We start from the raw sequence: 22,063 nt of genomic DNA, 5'->3' as shown, positions 1-22,063 counted from the left end.
CTCTGCGTAGATTAGATAACTATATCTTTACGTGTGTATATTTAAGTACATTGTTATAAGAATAATCATCTAATTTATTAAGTTGCCCATGGCAACCTGTGCAAACCCACAGCAGTTGAAATAGTTCACTGATGTATTTTTAGCTTGGGCAAGAATTTAAGCTTCTCCGAGGAGTTGTGCTGGCCCTGAGCCTCCCATGTAAACACTCTACTAACTGAGCTAAGTCCCCAGCCCCTTCTTTTTTTATTTCCTTTCCTTGTTTTCTCTCCTTAGACAGTGTGGGATCCTACATTTTGCCCCTTTTCTTGGGAAATATTTAGATTTTTCTTATGAAAGTCAAAGGTTGCAGTATCATTTTAAGGACACTTATTAAAAATCTTTCATGTTTGGTGTCCACCCTTAATCCCAGAATTTGGGAGGCAGAGGCAGGGAGATCTCTGTGAGTTCAAGGCCATCCTGGTCTACAGAGTGAGTTCTAGGACTTCCAGGCCTACACAGAGAAACTCTGTCTTGAAAAACCAAACCTGACCGACCAACCAACCAACCAACCAACCAACCAACCAACCAACTAGCACCACCACCACCAATTCATATAATGTTGTAGAAAATATTCCTATATTCCTGGAAACTTCTAACATTTAAAATTTCTGGGATGTCTAAAAGAAATACAGCTCACATTTTATTGATTCATTGTTTTGAACTTAAACTTACTTTCACCAAAGAAACACTCATGTTAGCTCCACAGAGCAAATGTGCTATAAGATTTGTAGTTAATTGAGGACATGGTCATACAGTCCAGTAATATCAGCCCTTGGAAGTTGGAGGCTGGAAGATCTGGAGTTCAAGTCCAGCTTTAGCAACTGTGGGGAGTTCAAAGGTGTGGCCAGCCTGGGTGACATGAAATTCTGCTTAAAAACAAAAACAATGATGTATTGTCAAGATGCACCTGTAATCTCAACACCAGAGAGGTGAAAGCAGGAAGATCAGAAGTTCAAAGTCATCCTTAGTTGCATATTAAGGCCTAAGACCCTGCCTCAGTAGAAACCAAACCGCCAAAACAAAAACTCTGACAACAAACAAAAAGATTAATAGTTAAAGAAACAAAACAAAAAAGTATAGTTCTAATACCCCCCAAATAAGATATAGTTAGATTCAAGTCTCCTTCTCAGACAACTTATATGCTATTCCTTAACATTTTTTATTATTTTATTATTTAGTTATCATCTGTTTCATCTCATAAGAAACACAGACTGACTTTTATGGCTCCCAATTTTTATGATTCTAATTCCCTATAGATAACCTGCCTTCCCTTGACATTACACTATATTGTAGTTTAGCATTCAACCAGGAACGGCTCTAAGCTGAGCACATATGCTGTCAGTAATCCCCATTCTAGTTACTTGTCTATAATTATTTCATGTGCCTATGTGTCATTTTTCTTCAATGTACCAAACAAATTTTATTCCTGAACTCTCCTATGGGGGCTTTTCCAATGAGGTCAAACATCAGTCAGTCCTATGTACTTTCCCTTTAAGGGCCCCCTTCAATTAACAGTTCTGCATTTGGTTCTAACTTGGTCCCCACTGAATCACTGTGAGGACATTCTATGTCAGCATCATTTTGGTCCCCTGCATTACCTTTTCATATATTTGGGAGACATGATCAGCAAAGCACAATGGTCACTGGATCATAGTGAAATATTACATCCCTTCTATTAGGAGTTCATTTCATTGTTCATCTGACTTCCTGACACGCCAGAGGGCTCCCTAGACAAACTGTACTTCAAAGCACCCAATGAATAAGCTCATCTGCTCATGATATGAGATGTCTTTGTTCTCTCAGGAAAATCACATTGCTGGCCTATGGTAATCACGTAGCTTTCAGTAATTGTCTTGTTTCCCTTCATTCAGAGCCCTTACTACATAGAGTCTGCAACCTGGAGAAGGTAGACCAATAATGAGTTAAGCCAGTAATATTAATTTACACCCTGATTGATGGCATAAAGACAGTATTATAGTGTATGTGTTAAAAGAACAAAATACCAAGGACTAGATAGAATCTTTTGAGGATAGACTCTTTTTTTTTTTCTTTCTTTCTTTCTTTTTTTTTTTTGTCTTTTTTTTTTATTTGATATAATTTATTTACATTTCAAATGATTTCCCCTTTTCTAGCCCCCCCCCCCACTCCCCGAAAGTCCCGTAAGCCCCCTTCTCTTCCCCTGTCCTCCCTCCCACCCCTTCCCAGTTCCCCGTTCTGGTTTTGCCAAATACTGTTTCACTGAGTCTTTCCAGAACCAGGGACCACTCCTGCTTTCTTCTTGTATCTCATTTGATGTGTGGATTATGTTTTGGGTATTCCAGTTTTCTAGGTTAATAACCACTTATTAGTGAGTGCATACCATGATTCACCTTTTGAGTCTGGGTTACCTCACTTAGTATGATGTTCTCTAGCTCCATCCATTTGCCTAAGAATTTCATGAATTCATTGTTTCTAATGGCTGAATAGTACTCCATTGTGTAGATATACCACATTTTTTGTATCCACTCTTCTGTTGAGGGATACCTGGGTTCTTTCCAGCATCTGGCAATTATAAATAGGGCTGCTATGAACATAGTAGAGCATGTATCCTTATTACATGGTGGGGAATCCTCTGGGTATATGCCCAGGAGTGGTATAGCAGGATCTTCTGGAAGTGAGGTGCCCAGTTTTCGGAGGAACCGCCAGACTGCTTTCCAGAGTGGTTGTACCAATTTGCAACCCCACCAGCAGTGGAGGAGTGTTCCTCTTTCTCCGCACCCTCTCCAACACCTGCTGTCTCCTGAATTTTTAATCTTAGCCATTCTGACTGGTGTAAGATGAAATCTTAGGGTTGTTTTGATTTGCATTTCCCTAATGACTAATGAAGTGGAGCATTTTTTAAGATGCTTCTCCGCCATCCGAAGTTCTTCAGGTGAGAATTCTTTGTTTAACTCTGTACCCCATTTTTTAATAGGGTTGTTCGGTTTTCTGGATAGACTCTTTTTTTTAATTGGGTGATTGAACCAGGTTCCTCTGTTCAAGTGATCTAGGCAAGTGTTCTGTTGTCTAACTATATCCTCCACCCTGTGGGAAGACTTCTTGGTGGAGTTTGACCGAAGAAGGCAAGAGTGAAGGCATCAACAATGGTAACATAGAGCCCCATAAGTCTTCTACAAAATTGAGATGCCTAAAGTCTGATTCACTGGGTATTTAAATAACTTTGACTGAACCATGGGAGAAACATGACAAATCATGGGAGGGGGACAAGGGGGAACTGAGCTTCTTTAAGTAAAATGCAGTTTGGTTTTCATAGATTAGAATTAATTGCAAGTCTGGAAGGTACACTTATGTGGTACTTAAGATGCATAAAAGGCCTAAATGACATAGGGTTTTATTTTTCTCAAGCTATTAATTCCTGATCAAAATTTTATATTAATATGTCTGCAAAAGAAATCCACAAAAATTAGCTGACTGTGGTGGTTGGCCCATGCCTTTAATCCCAGTACCCTGGAGTCAAATGTAGAAGTATCTCTGAGTTGGAGGTCAATCTGGCCTGTAGAGTGAGTGACAGGACAGCCAGAGCCAACAGAGAAACCCCGTCTTGAAGAATAAAAACAAACAAACAAATCCATAAACAGGATTGGTCTTAACTATGCCACACTCCCCCATTCTTTGCAAAGTGCTATGGACCAAACTAATTGGTATTCCTGCTCTTTTCTCCATAGAAAGCAATCAACTCTTCCAAGAGAACACCTAGGCAGTGATTTCAGAAGACATTTTCATGGATGACTAGATTGAAACTCACTAAAACTCCCACTGTCAACCAAAATTCCAAAGGCCTGGACTGGGGCTATTAGTGGCCAAGGACTTGCTTAACAACCCAGGATTCCATTCTCACCACTGGGGAAAAAGAAAAGCAGTGTGTGTGTGTGTGTGTGTGTGTGTGTGTGTGTGTAGAATAAATTCAATGTGCCAAAGATCAGCAATTTGAGTCAAGGAGATTGTAAAAGTGACCCTTCCCTCACTCAGCGCAGACCGCACTACAAACAGAAACTCCACCAGTATGTCTGGTATCTGTCATGGCTACATGACTTTCTTACCTGAACCATGGAGCACAAAGGAGGGTAATCTTTAGCTGATTACAATGTTCCTTAGGATGAACACAGCACTCATTAAAACACATATGTAAGGGGGAAAGCGTATTCACTTAAGGTTTTAATCTATTTTTAATTAAAAAATGTTATTACACAAATATGTAAATGTATTTATGGGAAACGTTTTTTTTTTTTAAATTAAATTCCCATCAACTACTTCTCTTCAGAAATGGGAATTTAACTTTCATATCTTTGCAGCCCTCAGCCTCTCTGACTAGTCTCCTCCAGTGATTCTTGATCACCTGACCGTAAATACCTTTAAGGAGATAGGATCTGGGAGGCTGGAAAGAATAAATAGGCTGTTCTCAAATGTTTGCACTGTTGCTGTTGATTTGGAGCCCCTCTGGCTCTATTTCTGTCTCCATAAAATGAAGCAAAACATCTCCATCCTACGGTTAAGAGTATAGCCTGAGGTAACAGGGAAAGCATTTGGGGTCTTATGTGGCAGATAGGAACTATACAATAACATTAAACTATTCTTTTAAAGAGACATAATATTTAAATTCCTTATTTTTCCCTTTTAACATCTTACCACATTGATCGCTTATTTAAGGGAATTGCTTCTTCCCAGGTGACAGTAAATTTTCAATTGCATATTTGATTCTTTCCGGGGCAAAAATCCTATTTTCTTATGTACCATCCAATTTGTCAAGACACAACCACACTAACATCTCTCCTCCGAATTTCATTCCTCTTGTATGTACTTTTTAACTTCAACATCTCTTTGATAGGTCCATCACATTTTAAGCATGTAATCTAAGTTTCAATTTTTTTTCCCTGATTCCCCATTGATGCCTCCTTTCCCTGATAATCCCCTTCCTTAAGTTAAATAAGATTTAAAGTTTTTATTAGTATAGTGAGATCCCTTTGCTTTGTCGAAGCCTAGGGAAGTCTATGTCAGCCAGACTGTCCTGCCTGTCATCTGAAGATAGAAAGAGCTGGTCTAGATTTATACAAATCTCTCCCCTTAATACTTTTTTTTTTTAAGATTTACTTTTTTATTTTATATGTGTGAATGTTTTCCTGCATGTATAAATGTGTGCCATCTGTGTACCTGGTGCTCTCGGAGATCAGAAGAAGGCATTAATTCCTGGGAGCTGGAGTTACAGATGGTCGTGAGTCACCATGTGGGTGTTGCAAACTGAAGCCAGGTCCTCTGCAGGAGTGGTCCATGCCTTTAACCACTGAGCCATCTCTCCAGTCCTTTCCCTCAATTGCTAACATAGAAATCTCAGTTCAACTATCAGGAATCTCAAAGCTTGACTTGCCTTAAAATATTGATAGGGCCCCATTTCTAAATTATAGAATAAAGCTAGATTTTTCTACCCAATAAATGTTAAGCCAGGATACATTCATCACATGCCCATGATTTCCAACATTGAGACATTTTCCCAGTGATGGACAATCACAGTGACACATGAAGCTGCATGCAGTGTCACAGAAGCTAGGTGGGACTCAGTGGTGGCAGTCCTGGCACCTAAATGTCGTATATCATGACACCTGGATTTGTTTGAATATTCTTTTATTTTTTCTCCTATTGCGGTGCTGTTGGACCAAATCCGCAGGTTATACACGTGCTCTATGAATGAACTACATGACCAGCAAGACTGGAACACTCCTCACTCTTGCTTTGACATAGGTATAGCCTCCTTTTGAGATAGGTTTTAGCTTCCACTGTCACTCAGCATCTCCTTAATCTGTATTATTCCCTTACTGCTTTTCAGCTTACTTTATGTCAATATAGTTATTTGGGACTCTGGGCTGTTTAACATTGGAATGTGAGAAGCCGGACATTACCATACGCTCTTATAGAATTTAGTCTAGTAAGCAGTGGTGTCACCAAAGTGTGAATAATATTCCTACTGTGTTGTGTGTAACAAGTTGTGATTATCATGTTGTTCGAGGATTTGCTCCTTTCTCTCTCTCTTTCTCTCTCTCTCTCTCTCTCTCTCTGTGTGTGTGTGTGTGTGTGTGTGATCTGCAGCATAGGTAGGCCTTGAGCTCACACAGTGCTAAGGTATGGCCTTGAACTCCTCATCCCCCTGCCCCAACACACTGCTAGAATTACAAGCAAGATCACCTTGTCTAGCTTTGATTTGTTTTTTGTTTTTAAGACAGGATTTTCTGTGCAGCTCTGGCTCTTGGAACTTGCTCTGTAGACCAGGCTTACCTTGAACTCACGAAGATCTGCCTCCTACGTGATGGGATTGAAGATGTGCACTTCCACCGCCCAGCTGCTCTGTGCTTTTTTTTTTTTTTTTTTTAAGATATGAAGGGGGGGGGGGGGGCTCAGTGGTTAAAAGCAGTGACTGCTTTTCCTAAGGTCCTGAGTTCAAAATCCCAGCAACCACATGGTGGCTCACAACCATCCATAATGAGATCTGATGCCCTCTTCTGGAGTGTCTGAAGACAGCTACAGTGTACTTACACATAATAAATAAATCTTAACACCCCCCCCCCCCAATAGGAAGGAAGGGATCCTTGAAGGGATCACTGAACAAGAACTGGCAGTTGCAGGCAGGCAGGGCAGCACTTGAGGTGCAGGGAAATCTATAGGCAAATCCTTTGAAGCTGGGAGATGTTACTAGGCTCCACTTCAGAAAGGAAGTGGACTTGTTCATTTAAGAACACAAGCTAGGAGCTTGGAGAAGTGGTAGATCCTTGTGTATCAAGCACTAAACCCTAGATTCTGACCTCCAATATTGCAAACAATGATAGAAAACAGAAACTTGAAAATTGCAGATGAAAAAATGCACACAAAATGTAATTACGTAGGTATATATCGACATACGTACAGAAAAACATAACTAAGGAGTATTCCAGTCTTGCTGGTCATGTAGTTCATTCACAGAAGTATGTGAATTGGGTCCATTGAATCTGGGATGGTATCTCCGTGGTACAGCATGTAGCATGTTCAAGTCCCTAAATTCAACCCTGATACTGAAGACCAAGAAACCAAAACACACAAAGGAGCCACTGAAACAGTAGGTGTCGCAAGGCTATAATCCCAGCACTCAATAGCTTGAGGCAATAGACTTTAAGGTTCAAGGACTGCCTGGGATACCAGGCAAAACGCGTCTCAAAGTAGTTGACAAAGGGTTGAGAATATAACTCCATGGCAGAGTTTCCCTAACAAGTTTGGAGTCCTGAGTTCAATCCCCAGTACCACAGTAATTGCCTGGTAAGTGAGGTGAGAGGCTAGAGCATCAAGTAATTACTGTTTGCCTGAAAGTCTGGAGGAAAGGAAGCGGCCGCCACTATAGTAGGAGGAAAATGAGACTTTCCCAAAGAGCAAGGGATTAATAGTATTGACTACTGCCAAGTTCAAATAATGTGAAAATTGACATCCCAGGATTTAGCAATATGAAAGCTAACACTGAGACTGGTAGTCCCCCAAAATATAGACAAACAGATTGGATTGAGTTGAGGATCGTATGGTATAAACCAAAAGTTCCCAGAGCATATTCTGGTCCCTGTGTGTGTGTGTGTTGGACAGTGGATAGCAGGCGATGCAGATCTGCATGTCTGTTAAAAAGAGAAATACACTTACCTTTTTTAAGTCAATTTTGGTAGGTCTTGCCTGAAGGATAGTTGGAATATTAAAAAGAAATAACCTATAGCAGAGACCAACAAACTCTAGTCTTCTTCTGTAAACAAAGTTTTATTGGAGATTTTTGAAGACATAGTCTGCCAACCCCCAGTCTCTACACTAGGATTCCATAAAAGGCTAAAGAAATTTAGAGGTAATTAAAACAAAACACAAAACAAAAAGCAGCTTATTACATCAGAGTAGGAAAATAATCTATATTGATCAGTGGTTCTCAAGATTCCTAATGCTGCAACCCTTTAATACAGTTCATGTTGTGGTGACTCCCAAGCATAAAATAATTTCATTGCTACTTCATAACTGTAATTTTGCTACTGTTATGAATTGCAATGTAAATTTCTGATATGCGAATGATTTTAGAGAACCCCAGACCCATAGATGTAGATGGTGAATTACACTTTGTTGCTCAAAGATAAAACAATCTTGACAACTAGACTCTGCAGAAGATGCCCACACACCCTAATGATCAGAAAAAGCTTAGAAATAGTTTCTTGGGGGATATTTATAAAAAAAATGAAGAAATCAGGGGAAGATATTTACAGGAATCACAGCCTAAAACCTGCTTAGAGGTTTTAAAGGATGTCCTGTAGGGTGAACTTGTTAGAATTGGAGAGCTTTTGGTTTTGTTTCTTTGAATATTATGAATGAATGCAAAAAAGAAGAAGAAGAAAAGTACAGAGTAACAACCCAAGTCTATAACAAATTATCTACAATTACTTACACAATCTGACAAGTGGATGCAATTGCAGACAGAGATCACGGCCATAATTAATGTGAAGTTAGCCTGCGGTTATGCCATATCTTTTCTCGACTAGTAATGAAAGTAATGAAGGAGGTAAAGTATGATGAACTCTCTTCACACAGAAGTTCTAATGGTTTTCTTAGTGGCCCAAGTAGTTCCACTGGGCCACCAAACAAATGCCAAGAGCAGATACAAGCTGTCAGAAATGGTATTTCAAAGCCCTGAGCGTTCCAGGTCTCTTAATAGATTCGTGTGTAGCGGTGTGTAGGGCAGACGTTGGCTTCAGTGTTCTGCTATAGTGCGCCAAGGTATTTGAGCTAGGACTGCTTGTTCTCTCAGCTTCACTGGAAGGTTAACCAGTTCTCAGAATCTGCCTACATCAGTTCCAGTGCTGGAGTTGACACATGTATGCTGCTATAAATGCGTATGGGTGGTTGCCCTCGTACCTGCACCGTACTTTTTGCTCAATCTGACTTCTCCTTAGCTCCTAGGTTTAAGAAATTAAATTTCAGGGGCTGGAAAGATGGCTCAGTGGTTAAGAGCACTGACTGCTCTTCCAGAGGTCCTGAGTTCAAATCCCAGCAACCACATGGCGGCTCACCACCATCTGTTAATGGGATCTGATGCCCTCTTCTGGTGTGTCTGAAGACAGTGACAGTGTATACACATATATGAAATAAATATCATATTTATTCATGTGAGTGGGGCTGGAGCGAGCAGAGGCAGGGAAAAAATGGAAATTAAATTTCATCCAGGTTGTCCTGGGATGCAGAGGCAGGTGGATCTCTTGAGTTTGAGGCTAGCCACATTAAGTCTAATGGCTCTATTGGATTATATTGAATTAATTACATAAGTGGTCTTCACAAAGTCTGAATTTCATTTTTGTGTTTCTTTTGTTCGTAGGTTCCACACACAAGGAGATGAGGAGCTGTCAGTGGCATTTCAGGGCTGAGTCTGAGGGAGACAGACAGTGAGAGAGTCTGAACTCATGTCTCCATTTGGAATACAAAGAGAAAATATTGGTTTAACTGCTCCTCGGAAGGTAAGGTCAGAGAAACTGTAAATGAGGGATTGCTCTGTCACGTTGTAGAATGATACTTGCCCACATTCATAGTCTAGGAAGACTCCAACTTTGTACATTTGCTCTCTCAGGAAGACCTTTCTTAAAGGGGGAAAGACCCAGAGGGTGCAATCAGCTCCCATCATGGACCCCATGAGCAAGACTTTATCTCCAGAAGCCTTAGGAATGCTGTCCTTTCTCTCTGGACAGTCACATATGCCCACCTGCCACTGGGTTGCCTGTCCCACAGCCACCTCCCAATAATGTCTCCCTGAGCTGAAGCTCTCTGCACCCAACACAGAAGCGCCGAAGTCCAATCTCCTTGGAGTGCTCGGCCCAGTTTTTGGTGTCTCTCCAAATCCCATCCTTCTCAGGTCTTCAGATAAGACTACGGTGGGGTGAGCTGTGTCTGGGTCCAAAGTAATATGCCCTGCACAAAGAGAATTCTAATTAATCTTAGAGTTCAGCAAACCTGTGCCACAAGACTAGCAAAAACAGTATAAAATTCCCTCAGGGTGCAGAGATGAAGGTGGAGAGTAGGGGGTGGGACATCACCTTCAGTCCCAGGTATTCCTGCAAATACAATCTCAAGAACAAAGAAACTCTTGCTGGGAAGGAGGTGCTTCACCCCTTTGTTTTCAGCACTTGGGAGTGAACTCTTTGTGAGTGCTAGGTTAGCCTGGTCAACAGAATGAGTTCCAGGACAGTCAGAGATACACAGAGAACCTCTATCTTGGAAAAAAAAAATTTCTGGCATAGTGGTACACATCTTCAATCCCAGGGCTCCGAAGGCAGAGGTGGGTGGATGGATCTCTGAGTCGGTGGCTAGCCTGGCCTACAATATGAATTCCAGAACAGCCAGAGCTACACAGAGAACCCTTGATCAAAGACAAACAGACAAATAAAAAAAAAACAAAACAAAGCAAACCAGTAAGCATACATTCAGAAATAGAAAACAAGTTCTGAGGATAACCAAAAAAAGAAACCCATTATGAACATTCAATAAAAGAAACTGCCTTCTAACCAACTGGGTATTATTTAAAATAAATTATAAATGGCAAGGGACACTAGATAAAGGAATTACTAGACACAGACTCTAATGTAACTTGACCTCATATGCTTGAGGGAATGTAAACTGTAACTTCATCCACACCACACGGAGCAGGGGCTGTCACTCAGAGGTAGACTAGGTGCTGAGCACAGACAGGCTGGTCATTCAATCCTTGCATCATACCATAAAAATGCCTACAGTCTCTAGACAGCTTGAAAATGCGCATGAGCAGATGTTTGTGGACGCTGGGATGACCACGTGGTTTCCACACATAACCTGGGTATACAGTATCCATGCTTAGTCCCTTACTTTGGAATCTTTGTAGAACACTGCTTGTTCTGATTATCTGGCAGGAACTCAGGTCTGTTATCTGAGCTGGCTCTAGGCTCTGAAGCAGTATAGATTTACTCCTAAAAAAAAAAAAAAAAAGAACAGTGTCAGTCAGTCCTGGATATACACTCGAATTAACTTTTGTCCATAGATATAACCTTATTTATATTTGCCCAACATTCCCTTCCTTCATGTGTCTAAGACATCCAGTCCAAATTTTCACCCAGTTGTTTTTAGAAACTCACCTTTTTAAATAGTACTTTGCATTCTAAGGGGAAAAAGAGACAAGATTATTTCTGGGTATTTGAACCAAAGCATTTGTAAGTCCAAGATACTAAGAAGTATAATTTGTGTGTGTGTGTATGTGTGTGTGTATGTAGGAGAGAAACTACAGGCTCTTTCTTACCCTCTTCTCTCCCTGTCTCCTCTCAAACGGCACCCATGTATTTCTTTTCTGTTGCTGAGGAAATAAGTCATGCACAGAGCAGATGGAGGGCCACTGGGCCAAGAGGGCATTTGGAGCCAGCTCGGGCAGGAGCAGACATAACTGGGTCACACCTGCTCACGCTATCTGGAAACAGGCTAGGCTCGAGAGCGGAACTATTTCCTCAGGGGTTATCTACAGAGGTTTTTCAGTGAGTTATCCTTTATTTTTAAGTGTTTTTTTTTCTTAATTTTTAAAATATTATGAATTGGTGATAGGTCTACTGCAAAGCAGTGTTTGCCCAGTAACTCAATTACCACTACTACCACTAAAAAAGAAATATCCATAAATACTATGAATAAGCACACTGGTCAGATAAGTGTATATAGGGCAGAACAGATTTAAAGGACATTAACTAACTATTGCTTTTTAGTAGCTAGCTGTTTGAAAAGACAATGGACGTTAATATATAGTGCTTTAAATACTTAGCTGTTCAGACTGCACCCTAGCCAGATAGCTTGTAACAATAGGGATCTTTATTACATACTGGAAGCTATATGGTAAATACGTCATAGACTCAGTACTCAGTGAGGTACTTTGACCTCATCTGGTGAAAACAACTGTTTACCACTGCCCCTGAAGATGATTTCAATGTATGTAACATATGTGAACATTCTGACAACGGCAGACAGTAACCTTTCCCCCATTTTCAGGTTACAGTCCATTAACTTCCTTTGTGGAGGAATTTTGCCTTTTGACAGCATCTGTGAATGTTAACAAGCACAACCATACTTACATATCAATTCTTTTCTAAAATCCGAACAAAAATCAGCTGTGCTAATTACTCCTTGCCCATTCAATGAGGTATTTTAAAGACAATGTCAGGGCCTGGGGATCCATTTCCTTCTTTCCACAGAGTATTCCTCCACAGTATGAAACTCTTTAACTGATTTCCCTAGAGACTCACATCTCAATTCCAGCTTAACTGTTTTGCTTTTTTGTTTTAGAGACAAGGTATCACACTGTAGCCCTGTTTAGCCTGTAACTCACAGCAATCCCCCTGCCTCATCCTCCCAAGTATTGGCATCACAAGTATGAGTCACTGTGTCTGGATTTCCAATGGACTGAGATAATTGTTTTCAGGTGATAAATCACTTTATAAAATAGCTCTATATCCACCAGGATGCATTGTGGGAATCATGATGTACAGATGCATTGTGGGAGATTCACCTCAGCTTCATCAAGCAAACCTGTCTAAGCTCCTCAGACATCTGTCATATGTCAAAACTGATCTAAGTTCTATATTTTTAACATTTAGAAAGATACCTAGAGAGAACATCATGCACACACACAAGTGTACATGGACGTGCACACACATCTACCACAGCTCAGGGATCATGTAGAAGAGGAGTAAAAGCACGGGCGTAAGCGCCAGAGGTCATGGATGGCTACAGGGAAACATTGTCTTCTGGACACATCAGGCCAGTTGCACGGTGAACTCATAGCAGTTGTGACAGCATGCATAGATGTGTGTGAACTCAAGCTAGCCTACATCCTAGCACAGAGAGGTCAGTTGGGCATACAGTCTCACCCCCAGTCACGAGATTGTTTGAAGTTGCCAGCTGCTGGACGAAGGAGAGTCGGTTTTTCTTTAAGACTGTAGGCCCTGGTGAGGTACCGGCTCTCCTGTGGAAGAGCATACATCCAAGCCTATTTGGGCAGCAGAAACTAGTCTTGAAGGATAAGAAAGAAAGGAAGGAAGAAAGAGAGAAAGAGAGAGAGAAAGGAAGAAAGAGAAAGAAAGAAGAAAAGAAAGAGAGAAAAAGAGAGAAAGAAAAGAAAGAAAGAAGAAAAGAAGGAAGGAAGGAAAGAAGGAAGCTGGGTGGGAAGGGGTGGATCTGGTAAGAGTTTGAGGACCTTTCCCCCCGCCCCCCCCCCCTTTTTTTGGTTTTTTTTCGAGACAGGGTTTCTCTGTGTAGCCCTGGCTGTCCTGGAACTCACTCAGTAGACCAGGCTGGCCTCAAACTCAGAAATCCACCTGCCTCTGCCTCCCAAGTGCTGGGATTAAAGGTGAATGCCACCACTGCCCAGCTTGAGTTTGAGGGCCTTAAACTTGATCAAAACATATCATGCAGAAGTGTCTCTTACTTTTTTGAGACAAGGTCTTACTATGTAGTGTTGCTGGCCTGAAATTGGCTATGTAGATCAGAATGGTTTGAACTCATAGAGATCCACTAGCATTAAAGGACTCATTTTTAATGAGGAGAAATACAGTGTATTACCATTATCCTGTTGTCAGGTCCATGTGCAGTAAGACACCAGAGCCTATTACTCCTATCACTGATCACATCTATGCTTTGAGCTATAACTCGGTGTGGACCAGTCAACCTCCCCTGTCATCACCCTTTCTAGTTTCCCCCAGTCTTTTATTCATCAGTCTGTCAACTTCTTTTATTTTTTCAATGTGGAACCAAAAAAAAAAAAAAAGGTTTATTCTGCACCAAATATGAGTCCAGGAACACATTGTCTCAAATATCATGTTTCAATGTGGCAAGAGTTTCATAAAGCTTTTATAGTTACAAAACAATAGAAAATCATAAATCAAGGCACTTTGCAAACACAGAGGTGGGAACATCAAGTGAGCTTACACAGGCCTTACATGTTATCTGAGGCCTTTCTTAGCTTCTGGATTGCTGGAAGCCTGGTAATCTGTGTATTGGCTGTTTTTGTATGTCAACTTGATTCTGTCAACTTCTAGGACATCAATTTAAGTTCTTCACATGAATGCAAATCTTACACTTTTCCTTCTATGCTTGGCTTATTATGCTTAATATAAGGATCCCAAATTCCGTCTAAATTATATATGATATATAATTATATATCATTTGATATATACCATATAATTATATATTATTTAACATATATTATATAATTGTATATAATTTGATTATAATTATAAATTATATGAACATATAATATGAATTATAATATATAAATTATATATGAATTATATATAAATTATATGAATTAGATGAACAGTATCCTATAATAAGTTACAAGAATCACATTTCTTTATCCGTTCCTAGTACTGTAAACGTTTCTTTGGCACATTAATTTCATTTCCTTCAGACACACACCCAAAGTGGGTATTGAGAAGTTCAATGTTCTCCCTCTGTCTGCACTGATTCACAGACCTATCAACAGGACCCGTAATGCTTCTAGCAGGGGGACAATGGCTGCCTGGCTTTCACACTGGGTTGAAGATCCCTGGACCTGGCATTCTGGAAGCGACCCTGAATGAGTCTGTCTACTCTACAGTTCCCAAATGCTACTAAGGAATGGTTTCCCCCAGCCTTACCTGGAGCAGTGCAGCTGCACATTCTCCACAGTCCTTCTCTAGGTCTGTGATGATCTTCTGGAGGCTGCAGAGGTGCTCACAAAGCCAGGCTTCGCTCGCCTTCAGTTTGCGCATGTTCTCTCTCCCCAGGTGGCTAAGTCTCTGCAGATGCATCTCCTCATTAACTTCCAGAAATTTCTACCTTTTTTTTTTTTTTTTTTTTTTAAAAATGTGCACTGGTGTTTTGCCTGTATGTATGTCTGTGAGGGTATCAAATATACTGGAGTTGGAGTCAGAGACTGTTGTGAGCTATGTTGTGGGTGCTAGGAATTGAACCCAGGTCCTCTGAAAGAGCAGACAGTACTCTTAACAACTGAGCCATTTCTCTAGCCCCAAATATGTGTGTATTTGGTCATTTTGGTTTGGTTGTTTTTTGAGACAAGGTTTCTTTGTGTAGGCATAGCTGTCCCAAAACTCACTCTGTAAACCAGGAAGGTTTCGAATTCAGAGATCTGTTTGCCTCTGCCTCCCAAATGCTGGGATTAAAGATGTGCACCACTATACCCTTTTATTTACTAATTCAACCTTGGCCAGGAAGTCTGAATTCCTGAATGTTTTAGGAAAAGACAGAATCAGGTAAAGCCATGTTCTACGTGAAGCAGGGTGCCTCTCAATAGAAACCCAAGGCCAGGTGTGATGCAGCACAAACTTGTAATGCTCAAATTTGAAAAGAGGAGAAAAGACTCAGGAAGATCATGAGTTCAGGCTAGCAGAGATTACAGAGGGAGATTCCTATGCTTATTGTTTAATTAATTAATTGTTGTTAGATAGGCATTTGTTCATGAAATCTGTTTACTTAGATTAACCAACATGGCACCCAAAACACATCACACGCTTTCTGGTGTGATATTTTGTTCAGAACTTGAATGTTTCATCATGAATTAAAATGATAACTTAGGGCACGGTTCCCCTTTAATTCCAGCCCTAAGGGACAGAGGCTGGCGTCTTTGCCAGCTCAAGGTCAACCAGTCTACAAAGCAAGTTTTAGGCCAACTGGAGTTAAATAGTGAGACTATCTCAAAATCACTTTTGTTTGTTTTTTTAAGACGACATCTCTTTGCATAGCTCTGGCTGTTCTGTAACTCACTATGTAGTACACACTGGCCTTGAACTATAAGAGATCAACCTGCTTCTGCCTTCAGGGTGCAAGGATTACAGGCATGTACAAGCATGCCTGGCTACTTAAAAACACATTTTAAAATTGACACTTTAATCAATAATTAGCAGAGATGCTTAAATAATGAGGCCACTGATAACTGGTTTCGCTTTTCATCTTTCTAAATATATTCTACCTGATCATGGCTATATCAATACTAGAGATTTTTTTTTCCTCATTTGGGAAATGATTTCTGTGTTGGAGAATTCCTCATTGACACAGTCATGCTAGCTAGCCCTCATGACAAGCAGCATGCCTTAGTATAGCTGCAGCCCATCCTGCACACCTCTTATAGAAGTCTATAGGTTACATTTAATCTTCCATTGCTATTAAAGATCCCAACTGTAATAACGGTGCCTGCTATTTATGGACTGCTGAAAATGTACAAGGCACTGTCTAGGGGCTCTCTGTAGATTATCTCAGCCAAACCTCACAGCAACGCTATGAGCTAGAGGCCATTGTTATTTCCATTTCACTGCTACAGAAACTAGGTTAGACAGTGAGCCACATGGGCCCAAGGCTAGCTAAAAGCTAGTAACTACTAGACCATCAATAAGGTCCCTGGGAGTCTTCTGAGGTTAAGTCTCTCAATGCGACTCCGGACGGAAACAATATTAATGCTGTCTTAGCTATGCATCTTTCCAGGGTTACAAGTATATTAACAGTGTAATATGAGATAATGAATATATACAAATAAATGTATGGCCTCTTTCCTGCCTTGCTTCTCCATTTATATGTATATTCAAACAGAATCTTATGAAAGAATGCAGGTAAGGATATTCTACACACATGGTTGTCACTGGATAAATTTTTTTCTTATACTAGACAGGGTTTCTTTGTGTAGTCCTGGCTGTCCTGGAACTCACCCTGTAGACCAGTTTGGCCTCAACCTCACAGAGATTTGCCTGCCTCTGCCACTGAAGTGATGGGATTAAATGTGTCCCCCACTGCTCCGTGTCATTGGCTAATTTATTTGGGAATGGGTACACTGCTTAACTATTCTCCGTTCAGAATCTCCTCTCACCTGTAGCATTTCTCGGGACTTCAGCATGAGCTCTGTACCACACTTCATCAGCTGGTCCTGATTAGGTTCATTTAAGTTCAGGTCAACTTTGTAGGCCGGCAGTCTCAGAAACGGCAGCTCCTTCTCTTCAGTCAGTAACTGGAATTGCATCTTATACTGGGTCTCAATCATCTTTTTAAACCTCTGCTCTTCTTCCTTCCTCAGATGGGGAGGTTACAGAGTTCAGGTTAAACAGGATAAACTGACAACTCTTGTGCACCTCTGACTCACCACAGCACAACCACAAAAAGACATAAAACATGAGGGAAGAAACTGAAGCTGAAACTCTGAAGGATGAAGGGAATCCATCCAGTGAAGATTCACCAAGATATCACAAAATCATATACTCAATCTTGTGGATGAAGGAATGTTCACTGACTTTATAAAGATGATGAAACAGCCCAGCTGTGATACTATAATGTTAGGGCAGCTGGGGCTGAGTCAGGAGAATGATGTGTTTGAGACTAGTTTGAGCTGTTGTCAGTGTCAGGCTGGAGAGATGGCTCAGTAGTTAAGAACACTCACTGCCCTTCCAGAGGTCCTGAGTTCAATTCCCAGAAACCACATGATGCCTCACAACTATCTGTAATGGGATCCAATGCCCTCTTCTGATTCAATGCTCTCTTCTGCTGTGTCTGAAGACAGCAACCGTGTACTCACATACATTGAATAAATAAATACATCTTTAAAAAAAAAAGAAAAAGATAAAAAGAAAAAGAAAACCCAGTGCCCAAAACCAAATAAGCTAAGGAAGCTATGACGTATGACTAAAAACATCAGGAGCTTTCTCTTACATGAGCAAAGTCCCAGGCAAAAACATTTTGTTTTGTTCTTTGCGGGATAAAGTCTGGCCTCGACCTTGCTTGAAATGCAAGGATGATGGTGAACATCTTTCTGACTCTCCTGCCTCCCTCTCTCTAGCAATGGGATTACAGATATTCCCACCACGCCTGGTTTTGCTGGAGACAAACCCTGACTTTCAAAGTATGGTAGTCAAACACTACCAACTGAGGCATTTTGTCTCTGCCCAAGGCCCTATAATGTATGTGTGTGTGTGTGTGTGTGTGTGTGTGTGTGTGTGTGAGAGAGAGAGAGAGAGAGAGAGAGAGAGAGAGAGACAGAGAGAGAGAGAGAGAGAGAGAGAGAGAGATTTTTTTTGGAGAGCTGTCTTTTTGAGACATGTCTTGTCAATTTACCTCAGACTAGCCTGAAAATCACTATGATCACTATGTATGTTCAAGCGTTACCTCCCAACATTGGCAGCTACAGCCATGTGTCACTGCTCATTTTTTTTAAAAAAAAAAACATATTCAAAACAAAACAAAAAATTAAACTAAAAAAGAAAACAGGAAGATTTATTTCTAACACGCAAAAAGATATTTACACTTTCTTTTCTGCAAACTTGTTTCATTGGTTATTTTTTGTTTTGGTTTGTTTTGTTTTGGTTTGGTTTGGTTTTGGGTTTTCAAGAAAGGGTTTCTCTGTGTATCCCTGGCTGTCCTGGAACTCACTCTATACATCAGGCTGGCCTCGAACTCAGAAATCCGCCCGCCTCTGCCTCCCAAGTGCTGGGATTAAAGATGTGCGCCACCACTGCCCAGCCTCTTTGGTCATTTTTAAAATCAAATTTCTTCCTTTACATTTCTGAAGAGTTCCTTATCAAGAAATTACCTTTCTGGGAATAGAGAGCTTGCAGAGGACCAGACATCTGGTCACCTACATCAGGTGGCTCACAAAGGCCACCACGCCAACTCCAGGGGATCTCAAACTCACTGCTGACTGCTTTTGGGACCAAACATATGTGCTCCCACACATTTGTAAATAAACCTTAAAATAAATCTTTAAATAAGGTAAGGATTAAAACAAATGTTAAAAGTAATTCTCTTCTTTCCCTTATTATGGACTTGAAAGACTTTCTCCTACTTTGCTATGGTAATGGCAGGTTCCCCCTTCCCTGCGTCAGGATAAACCCTCACCTGAATCATCGCCATTCTCTCTCGCTCTTCAGCCAGTAAGCTCTTAGTTGCTTCAAGCTTCTCCCTCAACGTAACCAGGGTTTCCTGGAATAACTTCTACAGACAAACAGATCACGGCGGTGCAGGTAAGTTTATTGTGTGAGACTAGGATTCCCCATCCCACCTCCCCCAAAAAACAGACTTTCTCTGTGAAACTAGCCTTGGCTGTCCCATAACTTCATCTGTAGACCAGGTTGGCCTCAGACACGGAGATTCACCTGTCTCTGCCTCCAGAGTGCTGGGATTAAAGATCGGTGCCATCACCACCCGACTTGTGGTATTTCTTAACACCCAGGGATCGTTTCTGGAGGACCACTCTATCTACGTCATCAAGCAATCACGCAGAAGTTGGCCAGACCCCTTTAGATTTTCTTTAAAGCTTACCCTATAATACTCTGCAGCTTCTTGGATACCATATGCTGCATGTTGCTTGTGCGATGGAGACTGGAAACCTTTGCTAGAAACTATGATTTTGTCATCATCACTGAAGAGCTGCGATAGCTCCGTGTGCGTCCCACAGTGCGTCTCCTCTGTGATGTTGCATGGTACCTGGGGCTTGGGTACTTGGGACATTCTGGTCAATGGCACCCTATGAAGACTAGGTTGCTTGTTCCTGATGTGGACTTCTTCTCTACGGATGAACAAGAGGAGAGGGGCAGATGCATCATTGTGATCCCAAGCAGGCCCACATGGTACCCTCGGGGACGACAGTGCAGTGGAATCCAACTAGCTTTTTAGTAGTCCTGGGCCGAGTGAGAAGGGAGATAGAGTTATGGCAGTTTTCCTGGCCAGACAAGTTTAAGCCTTCAGATAACTTAGCTTTAAAGATTAACTTTAACAGTAGAGGGGTGCATTTCTCTATAAGTCAACAGAAAGCAAAATGTAAATATCCCAGTGGACTCTTCCTTCAGTCCCGCTTGAGATGGGACACCCATACCCAGCAATCTTTTTTTTTTTGGATTTGGTTTTTTTTTTGAGACAGGGTTTCTCTGTGTAGCCCTGGCTGTCCTGGAACTCACTCTGTAGACCAGGCTGGCCTCAGAAATCCCTCTGCCTCTGCCTCCCAAGTGCTGGGATTTAAGGCGTGCACAACTACCGCCCAGCCTACCTTCATTTTCTAAGTGCCTGGATTACAGGTATGCACCAGTATTGTCATTTTTATTTTACTTGATTTTATTTTATTTTGTGAGATATTATTTGTTAATAGTATTTTTACTTGTACGTTTGTTTTGAGACAAGGTCTCACTCTGTAGCCCAGGTTTGCCTGAATCTGGCTGTGCCTCAGCTCAAACTTTTGGCCATCTTTCTTCTAACTTGCCAAGTGCTGGGATTACCAGCCTATACCATCACACCTGAGTAACAGGTATTTTGGTTTTTTGTTTGGTTTTTTGTTTGTTTTATTTTAACCTGAAGCTGGGTTGGTGGTCCATCCCTGCGAATTTGGGACTGGCGTGGTGGGAATTTGAAATGTCACTGTTTGGAGGACTACAAACTTGAGAGGCCTTTTCCAAATGACTAACGTATGCTGTTTCATAACCAGGTATGGAGAAAAGAAGGATTCAAATGACAGAACAGCCTGGCCAAGGAGCACAGGATTTAAGCTATTTGAGAGGCCAGGCCAGGATGATAAATTGAGGCTTACCTGGGTCACAAGATGAGTCCAAGGTCTACCTGTGTGAGGTTTCTATCAAAAAGGCAAAAACAAAACAAAATGAACAAACAAACAAAAACAAAAACAAAAAGAAAGAAAGGAAAAGAAGGTGAGGGGGGTGACGCACTGGTAGAATATCTGTCTAGCATGCATGAGGCCTGGGACTTAAACGCCGGTACCTATAAGTAAGTAAATAGAAATTAATGCAAGCAGGCCATTAAAAAAACCAGCGGACAAGATTAGAGGAAAAGAAACACTGACTGGGAAGTTCTATTATAACAGTCTCCCACTTTCCCAATTTACTTCCCGTGTGAGGTCAGAGTTCAAACAAACAACCCAAACCACATATTACTAAAGACCAAATGCCAAGCACATGCTGGAAACAACTGTTTTGACAAGCCCTAAGTGGAAAAACTTTGCAAAACAGAGAAACCATACATACACTAGTCTAAAACGGGAAAAAGGTGACTAAAGCCTGCAACCTCGGCGTTTAGGAAACTGAGGCAGGAGGATCAGGAGTTTAATCCACCCTGGGCCACACAAAATCCTGTCATTAATCATTGGGGATTTTGGCCCTGGAGAATATATTCTCTCAAAAGGGGTTGCTGATGCTTCATTTATGATTTTAGTAACACTGTAAGACACAAGAGTTGCGGTTTGTATAGCCACAAGGGCTACACAAACATGAGTTCCAAAGCAATGTATAAGGAAGGTGTCAAAGTTTGAGTTGTTGCCCACTGGCTGGATAAGAAATACTATCACCAAGTATTTTTTATTATTATTTTATCTTCAAATGAAAAAAAAAAGCCTATATTCTGTTTTCTTATCCATTTTTCTGTTTATTCATCTACTTAACAATAGCCTCTGTGAAGTAGAAGGTCATGCTTGCACTCTCAGCATAGGAGGTGGAGGCAGGAGGATCTCCACCAGTTTGAGACCAGCCTGTGGTACACAGTGTTCAAGGTCAGCCCTGCAAGTGTACTAAAACCCAGGCTGGAGAAACAAAACCTACGACAAGTACCCATGGGCGCTGCAAATTCCTTTCCTCTGGTCACATTATTTCCTCTGTGTAGGCCTCTGGGCTCCTGGAGAGTTTCCATGGCCTGGCTTTCCTGAGATAGTCAGCGTGCCCAGTGACTTAGACACTCAGGTTCCCTAGTTCCTTCTGCCACAGTAGCAGGTTCTGACCTTCCTCTGGGCTTTTAAGATCCTATTAGCCGATAGCACCCAGATTGACTGGTTTAGGGTCTTAGTCTTCTGTCTTTGGCTCCAAATGCACCCCACGCTCCATTTTTTTCTTTTCTTTTTGGTTCTTAGCTATCCTAGAATTCTCTTTGTAGACTAGGGTGGCCTGGAATCACAGAGATCTACCTGCCTTTGCCTCCTTAGTGCTGG

General features: G+C 41.2%; 1 protein-coding gene across 1 annotated transcript; it reads right to left on the bottom strand.

Moving 5' to 3' along the window:
- Positions 1-9,463: 9,463 nt before the first annotated feature.
- Triml2 (tripartite motif family like 2) lies at positions 9,464-19,590 on the bottom strand. The gene is made up of 7 exons (XM_052162790.1): positions 19,402-19,590; positions 18,979-19,074; positions 16,964-17,158; positions 14,745-14,885; positions 11,208-11,230; positions 10,942-11,042; positions 9,464-10,011 (listed from the first exon to the last, which is right to left on the bottom strand). The coding sequence occupies exons 1-7, from the start codon at positions 19,588-19,590 to the stop codon at positions 9,464-9,466; spliced, it is 1,293 nt and encodes a 430-aa protein (XP_052018750.1).
- Between the last annotated feature and the right edge of the window lie 2,473 nt (positions 19,591-22,063).

Source organism: Apodemus sylvaticus, chromosome 18, assembly GCF_947179515.1.
Source record: "Apodemus sylvaticus chromosome 18, mApoSyl1.1, whole genome shotgun sequence".
NCBI lineage: Eukaryota > Metazoa > Chordata > Mammalia > Rodentia > Muridae > Apodemus > Apodemus sylvaticus.
This window is presented reverse-complemented; position numbering and strand designations above follow the sequence as displayed.